Raw genomic sequence first — 14,872 nt, forward strand, 5'->3', positions numbered from 1 at the left:
ATATTTTCACAACATTTGTGTCTTATTTATGTACTTAGGGTAATGATGTCTAGCTCATTCCACCATCATTCCTACCCCTTTGCCCCCTCCTTTCCCCTCCCTCCCCTTTGCCCTATCTAAAGTTCCTCCATTCCTCCGATGCTCCCCACCAAACGCCATTATGTGTCTGCATCCTCATATCAAAGAAAACATTCAGCTTTTGGTTTTTTAGGATTGGCTTGCTTCACTTAGCATTGCATTCTCCAACTACATCCATTTACCTGCAAATGGCATGATTTTATTCTCTTTTAATGCTGAGTAGTATTCCATTGTGTACCGATTCATTTCCCTATTCATTCATTTACTGAAGAGTGTCTAGGTTGGTTCCATAATTTAGCTATTGTGAATTGTGCTGCTATAAACATTGATATGGCTGTGTCCCTGTAGTATGCTGTTTTTAAGTCCTTTGGGTATAAACCCAGGAGTGGGGTAACTGGGTCAAATGGTGGTTCCATTCCCAGTTTTCCAAGGAATCTCCATTCTGCTTTCCAGATTGGCTGTACCAATTTTGCAGTTCCTCCAGGAATATATGAGTGTGCCTTTTTTTCTCCACATCCTCGCCAACACTTATTGTTGTTTGTATTCTTTTTTTAAAAATTTTTTTTAGTTGTCAGTGGATCTTTATTTTATTTATTGATACGTGTTGCTGAGGATCGAACCCGGTGCCTCACACATAGGCAAGTGCTCTACCACTGAGCCACCACCCCAGCCCTGTTGTTTGTATTCATAATAGCTGCCATTCTGACTAGAGTGAGATGAAATCTTAGAGTAGTTTTGATTTGTATTTCTCTAATTGCTAGAGATGTTGAACAGTTTTTCATATGTTTGTTGATTGATTATATATCCTCTTAGAAATTTTTCCTTGGCCCATTTATTGATTGGGTTATTTGTTTTTTGGTGTTAAGGTTTTTGAGTACTTTATATGTCTTAGAGATTAGTGCTCTATCTGATGTGCATGTGGCAAAGATTTGCTCTCATTCTGTAGGTTCTGTATTCACCTCACTGATTGTTTCTTTTGCTGAGAAGAAGCCCCCATCCCAATTGGTTTTAATCTTGCGCTATAGGAGTTTTATGAAGAAAGTTGGGGCCTGCAACATGATGGAGATTTGGACCTACTTTTTCTTCCATTAGGTGCAAGGTCTCTGGTTTAATTCTTAGGTCCTTGATTCACTTTGAGTTGAGTTTTGTGCGTGGTGAGAGGTAGAGGTTTAATTTCATTTTGTTACATATGGATTTCTAGTTTTCCCAGCACCATTTGTTGAAGAGGCTATCTTTTCTCCAATGTATGTTTTTGGTGCCTTTGTCTAATATAATTGAAGTTATGTGGGTTAGACTCTGTGTCCTCTATTCTGTACCAATGGTCTACAGGTGTATTTTGGTGCTAGTACCATGCTGTTTTAGTTACTGTTGCTCTATAGTATAGTTTTAAGGTCTGGAATAGTAATGCCACCAGCTTCATTCTTCTTGCTAAGGATTGCTTTGGCTATTCTGGGTCTCTTATTTTTCCAGATGAATTTCATGATTGCTTTTTCCATTTGTATAAGGAATGACACTGAGATTTTGATTGGGATTGCATTGAATCTGTATAGTGCTTTTGGTAGTATGGTCATTTTGACAATATTAATTCTGCCTATCCAAGAACAAGGTAAATCTTTTCATATTCTAAGGTCTTCTTTAATTTCTTTCTTTAGCGTGTTGTAGTTTTCATTGTAGAGGTCTTTCACCTCTTTTGTTAAATTTATTTCCAAGTGTTTTTTTTTTTTTTTTTTTTTTGAGGCTATTGTAAATGGGGTGGTTTTCCTGGTTTCTAGTTTCGTTTTCAGTGGATTTGTCACTGAAGTACAGAAATGCCTTTGATTTATGGGTGTTGATTTTATATCCAGCTACTTTGCTGAATTCATTTATTGGTTCTAGGAGATTTCTGGTGGAATGTTTTGGGTCTTCTAGGTATAGAATCATATCGTCTGCAAATAGTGTTAATTTGAGTTTTCTTTTCCTATCCGTATCCCTTTAATTTCTTTCATCTGTCTGATTACTCTGTTAAATAGAAGTGGTGACAGAGGGCATCCATCTTGTTCCAGTTTTTAGAGGGAATACTTTCAATTTTTCTGCTTTTAGAATGATGTTGGCCTGGGGCTTAGCATAGATAGTCTTTATATGTTGAGGTATGTTCCTGTTACCCTAGTTTTTCAAGCGTTTGGAACATGAAGGGGTGCTGTATTTTATCAAATGCTTTCTCTGCACCTATTGAGATGATCATAGAATTTTTATCTCTGAGTTTATTGATGTGATGAATTATATTTTTGATTTCCATATGTTGAACCAACCTTGCATTCCTGGAATGAACCCTACTTGATCATGATGTACTATCTTTTTGATATTTTTTTGTATTTGATTTGCTAGAATTTTATTGAGAATTTTTGCATCTATTAGAGATATTGGTTTGAAGTTTTCTTTCTTTGAAGTGTCTTTTGTTTTGGAATCAGGGTGATATTGACCTCATAGGATGTGTTTGGAAATGTTCCCTCTTTTTCTGTTTCATGAAATAGTTTGAGAAGTATTGGTGTTAGTTCTTCTGTGAAGGTCTTGTAGAACTCAGTTGTATATCCATCTGGTCCTGGGCTTTTCTTGGTTGGTAGATTTCTGATGGTGTCTTCTATTTCCTTGCTTGAAATTGATCTGTTTAAATTGTGTATATCATCCTGATTTAGTTTGGGCATATCATATGCCTCTAGAAATTTGTCAATGTCTTTGATATTTTTTATTTTATTGGAATACAAATTTTCAAAATAATTTGTAATTATCATTTATATTTCTGTAGTGTCCATTGTATTTATTGACTTTTTCTTTTTTGAAGGAATGAACTCCATGCAATGAACTTTAGAACTGCCTTCATAGTATCACAGAGATTTTGATGTTGTATTGATGTTCTCATTTACTTCTAAGAATTTTTTAATCTCTTCCTTGATATCTTTTGCAACTCATTGTTAATTCAATAGAGTATTATTTAGTCTCCAGGTGTTGGAAAAGCTTTTATTTTTTATTTTATCATTGATTTCTAATTTTATTTCATTGTGGTCTGATAGAATGCAGGGTGGTATCTCTACTTTTCTGTATTTACTAAGATTTGCTTTGTGGCATAACATATGGTCTACTTTAGAGAAGGATCCATGTGCTGCTGAGAAGAAAGTGTATTTGTTCGTTGGTGGATAATGTATTCTATATATGTCAGTTAAGTCTAAGTTATTGATTATATTATTGAGTTCTATAGTTTCTTTGTTTAGCTTTTGTTTGGTAGATCTATCTAGTGGTGAAAGAGGTGTGTTAAAGTTACCCAGAATTATCGTGTTGTGATCTATTTGACTCTTGAACTTGAGAAGAGTTTGATTGATGAACATAGATGCTCCATTGTTTGTTATGCTTGTTGATGTATGGTTCCCTTAAGCAGTATGAAATGTCTATCTTTATCCCTTTTGATTAACTTTGGCTTGAATTCTAGTTTATTTGACATGAGGATGGAACCCCCTGATTGCTTACGTAGGACATGTGAATGGTATATTTTATCCCAACCTTTCACCTTCAGTCTGTGGGCATCTTTTTCTATGAGATGAGTCTCTTGAAAGCAGCATATTGTGGTTTTTTTTAATCTAATCTACCAGCCTGTGTCTTTTGATGGTGAGTTTAAGCCATTAACATTTAGGGTTATTATTGAGATATGATTTGTATTAATGGTCATTTTTGTTTATTTTTGGTATTTAGCTTGACTTGGTTTCTGCTTTGGCTTTTCTTTTATTGTATTCTTCCCTTTGCAGATTTTCATTGTTGTTTTTCATTTCCTCCTCGTGGAATATTTTGCCAAGAATGTTTGTAGTGCAGGCTTTCTTGCTGTAAATTCTTTTTTTTTTAAGTTGTTGATAGACATTTACTTTATTTATTTATATTTATGTGGTGCTGAGGATAGGACCCAGTGCCTCACACATGCCAGGCAAGTGCTCTACCACTGAGCCACAACCCCAGCCCTCTTGCTGTAAATTCTTTTAGCTTTTGTTTATCATGGAAGGTTTTTATTTCATCATCAAATTTGAAACTTAATTTTGCTGGATATAAGATTCTTGGCATCCATTATCTTTTAGAGCTTTGGTATATATTGTTCCAGGATCTCCTAGCTTTGAGAGTCTGGGTTGAAAATCTGAGATTCAAATTGGTTTCCCTTCCTTATTCTGTATGCTAGGCATTTTCATTATAATGTGTCTTGTTTGTAGAGCTGTTGTGATTTTGTACATTTGGTGTCCTGTAGGCCTCTTCTTTGATTTTCCAATTCATTCTTCATGCTTGGGAAATTTTCTGATATTATTTCATTGAAGATATTGTGCATTCCTTTGGTTTGAATCTTTGAACTTTCCTCTATCCCAATAAATCTTAAATTTGGTCTTTTGAGGGCTGGGGATGTGGCTCAAACGGTAGCGAGCTCGCCTGGCATGCGTGCGGCCCGGGTTGGATCCTCAGCACCACGTACAAACAAAGATGTTGTGTCCACCGAGAACTAAAAAATAAATATTAAAAAATTCTCTCTCTCTCTCTCTCTCTCTCTCTCTCTCTCTCTCTCCCCCACTCTGTCTTTAAAAAAAAAAAATTTGGTCTTTTGATGGTATCCTATAATTCTTAGATGTTCTGTTCGTGGTTTTTACCATCTTCACTGTGAGGTCAACTTTATTTTCAAGATTGTATATTTTGTCTTCATTGTCTGAGGTTCTGTCTTCCAAGTGGTCTAGTCTGTTGGTGATGCTATCTATTGAGTTTTTAAATTGGCTTATTGTTTCTTTCATTTCAAGGATTTCTGTTTGTCTTTTTTTCAGTATCTCTTTTTCTTAAAGTAATCTTTTGCAACCTATTTGCTTTCTTATCTCTTTGTTGGTGTGATCAATGGTTACCTGTATTTGCTCTCCTATTTCTTTGTTAGAGTAACTGATTTTTGCCTGTTATCTGCTCACTTAGGTCATTTTTTAATTCCCAAATCATTTTAGTTATGTATATTCTGAACTCCTTCTCTGACACTTCTTATCTATGGACTCTATTGTTGTAGTATCTTGGTTTGTTTGGGACACTTTCCTCCCTTGTTATTTCCTCCCATGTTATTTCTGTGTGCCTTCCTCTCTTGCAGTGTAGATCTGAGGTATTACAGCTTCTGCCCTATTGTCTTATAGTGTGCCTACAGGTTATCAATACTTCACTTTTAAGGGAGAGATCAATATTTTAGCATTCAGTGTACCCAATATGCAGCCATATATCAGCTTCTATTTTTACATTTACAGTTTTTCACTATAAACAGAAATGATGAGTTTGGTTATCTTCAGCCATATAATTAATAGGTTTGTGTATAATGGTTTACAGTTTCCGATGGTGGAAGGGGAGGTCTGGGGGGATGGCTGAGATGTTTATGAGGTAGGATGTGAGAATATGGATGTATAGATTATATGACTAGTGAGAGGATAATCAAAGGAAGTTGGCTGTTAGTAGGAGAAATAAGAGATAGGCAACCCCATGCAAGACTCTCTGTTACCTCAGCAACAGGATAACTGTTTGCACCCCTAGTAGAGAAACCTTTGGTGCAGCCCAGCCACAGGGGCCTTGATGACGTCTTACGAGGTCTTTAGTGTTGGTTCTTGGTAGAAGAAGTAGCCATATGCTAGTTTTGTGGCAGTGGCAGCCTCAAGCCTGTATGTTTCCTGATATTGGGCCATGGAGCCACGCTTTGGTGAATAAGGAACCCCAGCGCAGGTTGATTCTCCATGTAGTAAAGGGGTGGCTCTGCCTCCAGGCTGTGAGTGCGGGGTGGGTGGATGGGCTCTGCCTCCTAATTAGTTTTTTTATGTAGTACTGGGAGTCCAACCCAGTGCCTAATGCATGCTAGGCAAGCGTTCTACCCCTGAGCCACAACTCCAGCCCTGGCTCCTTATTTTAAACACTAGTAGATTTTATTAAAAAAATATATATTTTTATATATATTTTATATATATATATATATATATATATATATATATATATTTGTTTATTTATTTTAGTTGTATGTGGACACTATACCTTTATTTTTTATGTGGTGCTGAGGATCAAACCCAGTGCCTCATGCATGCCTGGCAAGCACTCTACCACTGAGCCTCAGGTCCAGCTTCAGCCCCTAAACACTAGTATTTTTGAGTTTTTTTTTTCTTTTTCTTTCTAATGTTGTGTGGCATCCTTGATTAATCTCTGTACACCTACAGCTTTAGTTACTGCATACAATGTTGCTCAGGGTCTTTAATTCTATTAGTCTATTTTTGTGGGGAAAAAAGTTGCTAATATGTTTTGATTAATGCTTGGTTTTGACATGCTAGTAAAATTTTTTATTTTAAAAGATAATATAAACAAATCCCATTCAGTAGATACAAAAAGGTGTATAGTGAAATCTTTCTCTCTTATTTTGGCCTTAGCCACCTGATACACCTCTTTTTTATTCTTTTTAGTTATACATGACAGTAGAATGTATGTTTTTTTTAAATATCTATTTTTAAATTATAGTTGGACAATACCTTTTATTTTATTTATTTATTGTTATGAGGTGCTGAGGATTGAATCCAGGGGCTTGCACATGCTAGGCAGACACTCTACTGCTGAGCCATAACCCCAGCCCAAGTAGAATGTATTTTGACATATACACAGAATATAACTTCTCCTTCTTGTAGTTGTGCATAATGTGGAGTTACACTGGCTGTGTATTCATATGTGAATATAGGAAAGTTATGTCCACTTCATTCTACCGTCTTTCCCATTCCCACTCCCCTCCCTTCCTCCCATTCCCTTCTGTCCAATCTGAAGAACCTCCACTACCACCACCCACCCATGCGCCTCCATTGAGACTCAGCATCCACCTATTAGAGACATCATTCAGCCTTTGGTTTTTTGGGATTGTCTTATTTCACTTAGCATGATAGTCTCCAGTTCCATCCATTTACTGGCAAATGTCATATTTTTTTTGTTCTTTATGGCTGAGTAATATTCACTGTGCATTTGTACCACATTTTCTTTATCCACTCATCTGTTGAAGGGAACCTAGGTTGGTTCCATAGCTTAGCTTTTGTGAATTGATCTGCTATGAACATTGATGTGGCCATGTCACTATAGCATACTGATTTTTAAGTCCTTTGGGTATATGCTGAGAAGTGGGGTAACTGGGTCAAAGGGTGTTTCCATTCCAATTTTTCTGAGAAATCTCCATAGTGCTTTCAAGAGTGGTTGTACTAGTTTGCAGTCCCCCCAGCAATATGTGAGTGAGTGTACCTTTTCCCCCACATCCTTGCCAACATTTATTGTTGCTTATATACTTGATAATTGTCATTCTGACTGGAGTGAGATGAAATCTCAGTGTAGTTTTAATTTTCAATCCTCTAATTGCTAGTGATGTTAAACTTTTTTTTTTTAATGTATTTGTTAACCATTTGTATTTCTTCTTCTTTGAAGTACCTGTTCAGTTCCTTCGCCCATTTATTGATTGGATTATTTGTTTTGTTTTTTTGAATATGCCTCTTTATAACATTTTTTATTGTAGAAAATTTCAAATAGTACATATTTTATCCCTCTCACCCTTCTCCATTCTTTTTTTTTGTTTTTTAATGTGTAATATTTAAAGTGAATTCCCCATTCAGTCATTTCATCTATGAATACTCAATTATGTATCTCTGAGAAAAGACCCTTTTAAAAAAATATAATTACATGCCTTTATCATACCTAACAGCCTTAATATCAATGATGACTGTTGTCCCTGGGTTTTTTTTTCTTTTATATTAATGGTAGAATATTGACATCTTTCTGTATTCAAAAGAGCATCATCTTTATTTTACCATTGTGTAGAATTGCAATGTAAGTGCCATGACTTATGTTACTGAACTTTTATGTTATTTTTGTTCCTTTTCTATTTAAAGAAGTACTATACCAAGTAACCTTGTACATATATCATTCTTCTATTTGCTCATTCAGCACTTGGTTATTGAGTACCGATTGTGTAGCAGGCACATATCGGGAACATAGTAGTGAATGAAATACTTCAGTCCCTATCCTTGTGTCCATGTAGCTCACAAACTTTGAGTTTATCTGTGGGCAGTTTCCTAGAAGTGCAATATCCAGGTTAAATGGTGTGAGCTCAAAAGATATTATCTAATTCTTCTTCTATACATATGCCAATTTTAGATTCTACTGTCAATTCTTAAGGGTGTGTTTTTGCTTTTTGCATAATAAAGATTAAAAATTGATATTAAACTTAATTTCTTTTAGACAGTCTTACAGTCACACATTTATTATGGCTTTTTTTGTAAACATTTAAAATACCTAAATAGTTAAAATATAATCAAATATAGAAAACTTCTATTATAAAATTGAAAACTATAACCAATTCTAAAATACTTGCACAATGAATTTGTCATTTCATTTTTCTTGTTTCTAAATCTTCTTGGATTAAAGCAATAGTTATTATTTTAAAAAATATGTTTTGGTGTAGGTGGACACGATACCTTTATATTTTTCTGGGGTACTGAGGATTGAACTCAGTGCCTCAAAGGTACTAAGCAAGCGCTCTACCACTGAGCCACAATCCCAGCCCGCCATAGTTATTTTGATACTTGTTATATTAAACAAATCTTAACAGACCCAAAAAGAAGAAAAAACATCTCTCAGACCACTAAAGTTTCAAGATAGATCAGCTTAGGACCTGATCACCTCTTCTGAGTTGATTCAAATCAAGTTTTTGTAGTTCTGCTTTACTTTGTTGTAAAAATAATATATGGGCTTTACTTTCTTGAAACCTGATGCCTTTCCCTTGAATAATGTATGCTTTTGTTCTATGAGGCTCTGCTGTTCAGGCTGTTAGCCATTAGCTATGTGTGGCTATTTAGATTTAAATAAATTAAAAATAAAATTAGTTAGGTAGTCCCAGTTATTTGGGAGGCTGAGGCAGAAGGATCACTTGAGCCCAGGAGTTTAAGACCAGCCTGGGCAGCATTGTGAGGCTCCCATCTTAAAAAGGAAAAAAAATTAAAAGTTCAGTGTCTTAGCTACATTTCAAGACTTAAAAACCATATTGGACAGTATAGGACTGGGCCTGCCATCACTGCAGGAAGCTATGGGCATTGTTCATCAAAGTGTGTTTGGAGACAAGGGGTTGAGTTGGGTATTTTTCCTAGTTTTCCTTTTTAGGATGTTAGATATTTACAATTTTGGTACTCATTCTTGAACCCTTTCTGCTTTTTTAGCATGTCTGACTTCTGGTGTTAATTAAGCATTGGGTCCTTTTCATACTGGATTAATCATGTATGACTGTGTATATTCATTATTTTTTTCTGCTTTTGGATAGTTCCTTGTTTTTCTTACACAATTTGGCTTATTTATAGTAAGTACCAATTCACTGAACACTTCTAAGCACTGGAGAATTGGTAATATAAGATATCTCTGTCTTCTTGGAATTTACATTCATCATTGTTGTTTCTTAACCTCTCACAAAACCAAGTTGCTCTAATTAATTATAAAGTTTCTTGTCTGATAATCAAGTGGTCCCAATTTGACCAGTGGGAGCCCCTTTGATTGTAATGGCTTCTCTGCCCTTTAATATACCCCTGAAGTTTTAGAAGTCTGCCTGCTTTTTGTAACAACTGGTTATTTCACACTGTCCTGGTCTTGGCTTTTTTTTGTTTTAAATCTTCTTCAGCTTTGGCATCCTATCGTCTGCACATTAGGGGTGTTTGATGACTGGCAGTGGAGAGGTGCCTTTCTCAAGTCAGCAGTTCACCCACTGACCCATGTAGCATTTGTCTCATTTTCATGGAGTATGAGATTTTGTCAATAAGTCACCACTGATAACTAGCCATGTCTCTGCTGAACCTCCTGTTTTCTTCCTATACAATTAAATCTGGCTTCCTAGCCATCTACTCTGAAATTGCACCTTTTGAGGATTCTGTGACTGCTCCAGTGTAAACCTCATGGTGAAGTCCCTCTGGGATGTGGCTTATCAGCATCCTTTGCCTTCTCATCCGTAAGCCGCATCACTGTTTGCCTCCTGTTATACCTGAAGCTGTGGGTTTCTTATAACCTAGATTACTGCAAGGCTCAGATTCTATTGCTTTTTCCTCTCTTGAATTGAGGGGTGGATATGGCAACAGCAGAGGCAGTAGAAGTGTCAACCAGAGGCTTGGCCTTCCCTAACGTGTTCAGTTTATTTTCCAGGTTTATGTTAACATTTATCTTTTGAAGGTCTGACTTGCATCCTGGCCTCAACTGCTGTGACTGGTTAAGTTTGTTCAACTGGCTGTCGGACACTTCAGGCTCAGCATGTTCACAAGTCGCCTCCCAACTGTCCTTTCCTGTGCTTAAGTCAGAGACCTAGAATCTTTCTCCAGGCTTCTTGTTCTCTTCTACTCCATACTCTTCTGTCAGTAAAGTCTACCCCAATTCAAGTTGCTACCTCTGAGTTAATAGATTTACTAAGTGCCTGGCCTCAACTCTTGCCCTGCTCATGTGGCTTCTTTCCTTAAGGAAGGAGGCCATGTCTTCTCTGTGCTCAGACTTTTTGATGCCTCTGCTTCTTTCTTACTATAAAAGCCTCAAGTTTCTTACATGTCCTGGCCTCTCTTCTCTTGAAGCTTCTTGTCCTCCTGATGTTCATTTATCCCCCTTATTGCCCTGTGACTTTTGCCTGGCATCCTCCTTTTCTTGGGGGTGATACCAGGGATTGAACTCAGGGGCACTTGAACACTGAGCCACATCCCCAGCCCTATTTTGTATTTAGACATAGGGTCTCACTACTGAGTTGCTTAGCACCTTGGTTTTGCTGAGCTGGCTTTGAACTTGAGATCCTTCTGCCTTAGCCTCCCGAGCCACTGGGATTATAGGTGTGTGCCACCACACCTAGCCTGGCACCCTCCTTTTGATAATCTGGGAGCAGAGAGGTTGTCCTCCATCTATTGCAGGCTTGTGTTGGGGATACACATCATATTCACAACTGCGCTTTCCTGCTCTGCACATGCATATCCCATTACCCTCACCTATGCAATATTCCCCTTGAGATAGTTTATCTTGAGGGCCTAAGCTTGTATATGTGTGTGTATGTTTGTTTGTGTGTACTGGGAATTGAATCAGAGGGTGATTTGCCACTGAGCTACATCCCCAGTCCTTTTTTTTTTTTTTTTTTTTAATTATGAGACTGTCTTGTTAATTTGCTGATGGTCTTACGAAATTGCTGAGGTTGGTCTCAAACTTGGATCCTCCTGCCTCAACCTCCTAAGTGGCTGGGATGTGTTACTCTTAATATTCCAAGGATCTTTAATGGTGCCTGAAAGTAGATATTTTGTAAATATCAATTGCTTTTGAAATCTTAACCCATTTAGACTTGTTATCATTTTAGTATTAAAAGTCTATTTTCCTGAATAATAAAAATGCTTTGAGAAATTTTTCACTTGTTGGTTATATTCTATAATTTCTTACATAAGGAATTTGATGTTCAGGAGCTTTTGAGGCATTCAAATGGGATTAAAGCTTTGACCTTAATAAGTCCAATTCTGTGCTGTTGATGGTATAGCACTCTTGAAGGAGAGAGCTTTGAGCCCTTGTGTCATTCTCTCTCCTACAGGCTACTTTATTGGCTGTTGTGTGGCCTAGGCAATAGATGGGGCCAAGTTTCTGAGTGTTTGTGCACATGTTACTGAGGTGGTCAGGGCTTTTGATGACTCAGCTCCCTTGCTGAGGGATCTCTTGTTTCTGCCAGTGCTCCTTTCTCTCAGTGCTTGGTCACTTCCAGCAAATTCCTTGTGCTCCATAGGTGACTGATCTTACCTTGTTCTGACATCAGTCCTTTTTTTTTTTTTTTGAATATTTTTTTTTAGTTGTTGATGGACTTTTATTTATTTTTTATTTTTATTTTTTAATTTGTTTTAATTAAAAACTGTCATGTTACACATGACAGTACAATGACCTTGACACATACATTTGAATCAGATGGGATATAATATCTCATTTTTCTGAGTATACATGTTGCAGAATCACATTGGTCATGCATTCGCATATATACACACAGTAATAATAATGTTTATTTCATTCTACTATCCTTCCTATCTCCCCAGCCCCTTCCCTCCCCTCCCATCACTTCTCTCTACCTAATCTAGGGTAACACTATTCTTTTTTTTCCCCTTACATCTTCATATATGTATTTTGTATAACAGTGAGGGTCCCCTTCTACCATCCATGAATTCCCTTTCTCCCTCCCTTTCCCTCCCACCCCTCTTCCCTATGTAGAGGTAATCTTCCCATGCTCTTCCTCTCTTCCCCATTATGAGTCATCCCCCTTATATCAGAGAAGATATTCGGCATTTGTTTTTTTTGGGGATTGGCTAACTTCACTTAGCATAATCTGCTCTAATGCCATCCATTTCCCTGCAGATTCCATGATCTTATTATTTTTTAGTGCTGAGTAATATTCTATTGTGTATATATGCCACATTTTTTTTATCCATTCATTCATTGAAGGGCACCTCCACAGTCTAGCATTGTGAATTGTGCTGCTATAAACATTGATGTGGCTATGTCCCTGTAGTATGCTCTTTTTAGGTCTTTTGGGTATAGTCTGAGAAGAGGAATGGGTCAAATGGTGGTTCCATTCCCAACTTTCCAAGGAATCTCCATACTGCTTTCCAAATTGGCTACACCAGTTTGCAGTTCCATCAGCAATGTACGAGTGTGCCTTTTTCCCCCGCATCTTTGCCAGCACTTGTTGTTGTTTGTCTTCATCATGGCTGCCATTCTTACTGGAGTGAGATGGTATCTTAGAGTAGTTTTAATTTGCATTTCTCTGATTGCTAGAGATGATGAGCATTTTTTCTTAGCAGTACTAAGAATTGAACCAAGTGCCTCACACAAGCTACTAGGCAAGCTCTCTACCACTGAGCCACAACCTCAGCTGCCCGACATTAGTCTTGATTTCTATTTGTCTACTTGCACATTGCTTCTACACATTTCAGTAGTTTCTTTACTTATTTAGTTAGGCCATTGAAAACTCTGTTAACACCCATGTCTTCCAATGAATTCCATATAAAATCAGTTTTCAGGTCAGGTTGTTTGACTTCGGAATCAGTATACCCTTTATCAAAAATTTTCCTTCTGTTTATGAATTCCTGTAATTTTTTCTTTACCAGGTATTGCTCATAGATCCCTTTCTTTTTCTTTCAATTACTGTCTTTGGTTAGGCCTTTATTATCTCATGCCGTGTTATTACAGTCAGCTTCTAAGAGGTGTGGTGTGGTCTCTGCTTTCTAGAATTGTTAATGATATAAAGTGAAAGTCTCACCTGATTCCCTATTCCTTTCTCCAAAAATCCAGTCATTTGTTGACTAAGCCTTTTCTGATGTTGGTTTTGGGCTATTTTTCATTGATGTGTCTCTTTGGTCCTTTTACTTTTAAATCTAATTTTTTTTTTTTTTTTTTTTTTTTTTTTTGCTGGGGAGAGGCTTTGAAACAGCAAGTAGCAGATTTACAAGAAGATTTGAAAAGAAAGGAAGCAAAATGGTCAAGCACACACGGTCGTCTCAGAAGCCAGATAGAAATGTTAGTCAAAGAGAACACGGATCTCCGGGAAGAGATAAAAGTGATGGAAAGATTCCGAATTGATGCCTGGAAGAAAGCAGAAGCAATTGAGAGCAGCCCTAAGGCCTACCAGTGTATGACTGCCACAAAAAATGATGAGTCTGTGGTAGGTTTTGGAGTCTATCTGGTTTTGTGAGGTCAGAGGGTGATGGTAAATATTCAAGCATTCAAATTCATAAACTCAAAGTAGAATGGTAGATGCCAGGGACTGGGGGACAAGGAATTAGTATTTAGTGGGTTAAAAATTATACATTTATAAGATCACAAGGTTATAGAGATGGTTGGACAACTGATGTTATACAACAACAGTGTGAATGTACACTGAAGTGTACCTTTAACAATGGTTAAGATGATGAATTTTAGCTGGATGGACATGGTGCATGCCTGTAATACCAGCCACTTGGAGCCTGAGGCAGGAGGATCACAAGTTCAAGGCCAGCCTCAGCAACTTAGTAAGGCACATTCTCAAAATCAATAATTTAGCTCAGTGGTAAAACACCCTTTTGTTCAATTCCTAGTACAAAAACAAAAAATTCATGGATTTTTAGGTTATGTGTATTTTACTATAATTAAAATTCTTTTGGGGGCTGGGGATGTAGTTTGCAGAGCAGTTGCCTAGCAGTGCAAGGCCCTGGGTTCAGTCCTGAATGCTTTGCTATACAGTTACTTGACAAATTTATTTTATTTTTTTGTACGGGAGATTTAACCAAAGGGTGCTTTACCATTGAGCTGCATTTCTAGCCCTTTTTGTTTTTTGAGACAGAGTCTCACTAAGTTGCTGAGGCTGGCCTAGAACTTGTAATCCTTCAGCCTCAGCCTCAAGTCACTAGAATTACAAGTCACTAGAATTACAGGCGGTGAGCCCAGCTCAAATTTATTTATTTACTTATTTTAATTTTTTAAAAAATATTTTTTAGTTGTAGATGGGCATAACACCTTTATTTATGGGGTGCTGAGGATTGAACCCAGTGCCTCACATATGCTAGGCGAGTGCTCTATCACTGAGCCATAACCCCAGCCCTTCATATTTATTTTTATACTTCTTACAAAGGAGGAAGGAGGTATTCTACAATAGGTTAGATAACCTCAGTTTAAAAGATCCAAATGTATGTCAAGTTTTTGCACTCACATACATAGGCTTCTTTCTAATCAGGGTACTGGTCTTTCATTTATCTATGTG

The 14,872-nt window shown here is 37.0% G+C and overlaps 1 protein-coding gene across 4 annotated transcripts in view; it reads left to right on the forward strand.

Moving 5' to 3' along the window:
* The window catches only part of Cpap (centrosome assembly and centriole elongation protein), a 53,595-nt gene that overhangs the window by 27,644 nt on the left and 11,079 nt on the right, over nucleotides 1-14,872 (forward strand). For all 4 annotated transcript variants that reach the window (XM_076872025.2, XM_076872026.2, XM_076872027.2 and 1 more), the window contains one exon: nucleotides 13,556-13,798. In XM_076872025.2, the coding sequence (XP_076728140.2) occupies nucleotides 13,556-13,798 (243 nt within the window). The remainder of the gene's footprint in view (nucleotides 1-13,555; nucleotides 13,799-14,872) is intronic.

This window comes from Callospermophilus lateralis, chromosome 12 (assembly GCF_048772815.1).
Source record: "Callospermophilus lateralis isolate mCalLat2 chromosome 12, mCalLat2.hap1, whole genome shotgun sequence".
Lineage (NCBI taxonomy): Eukaryota > Metazoa > Chordata > Mammalia > Rodentia > Sciuridae > Callospermophilus > Callospermophilus lateralis.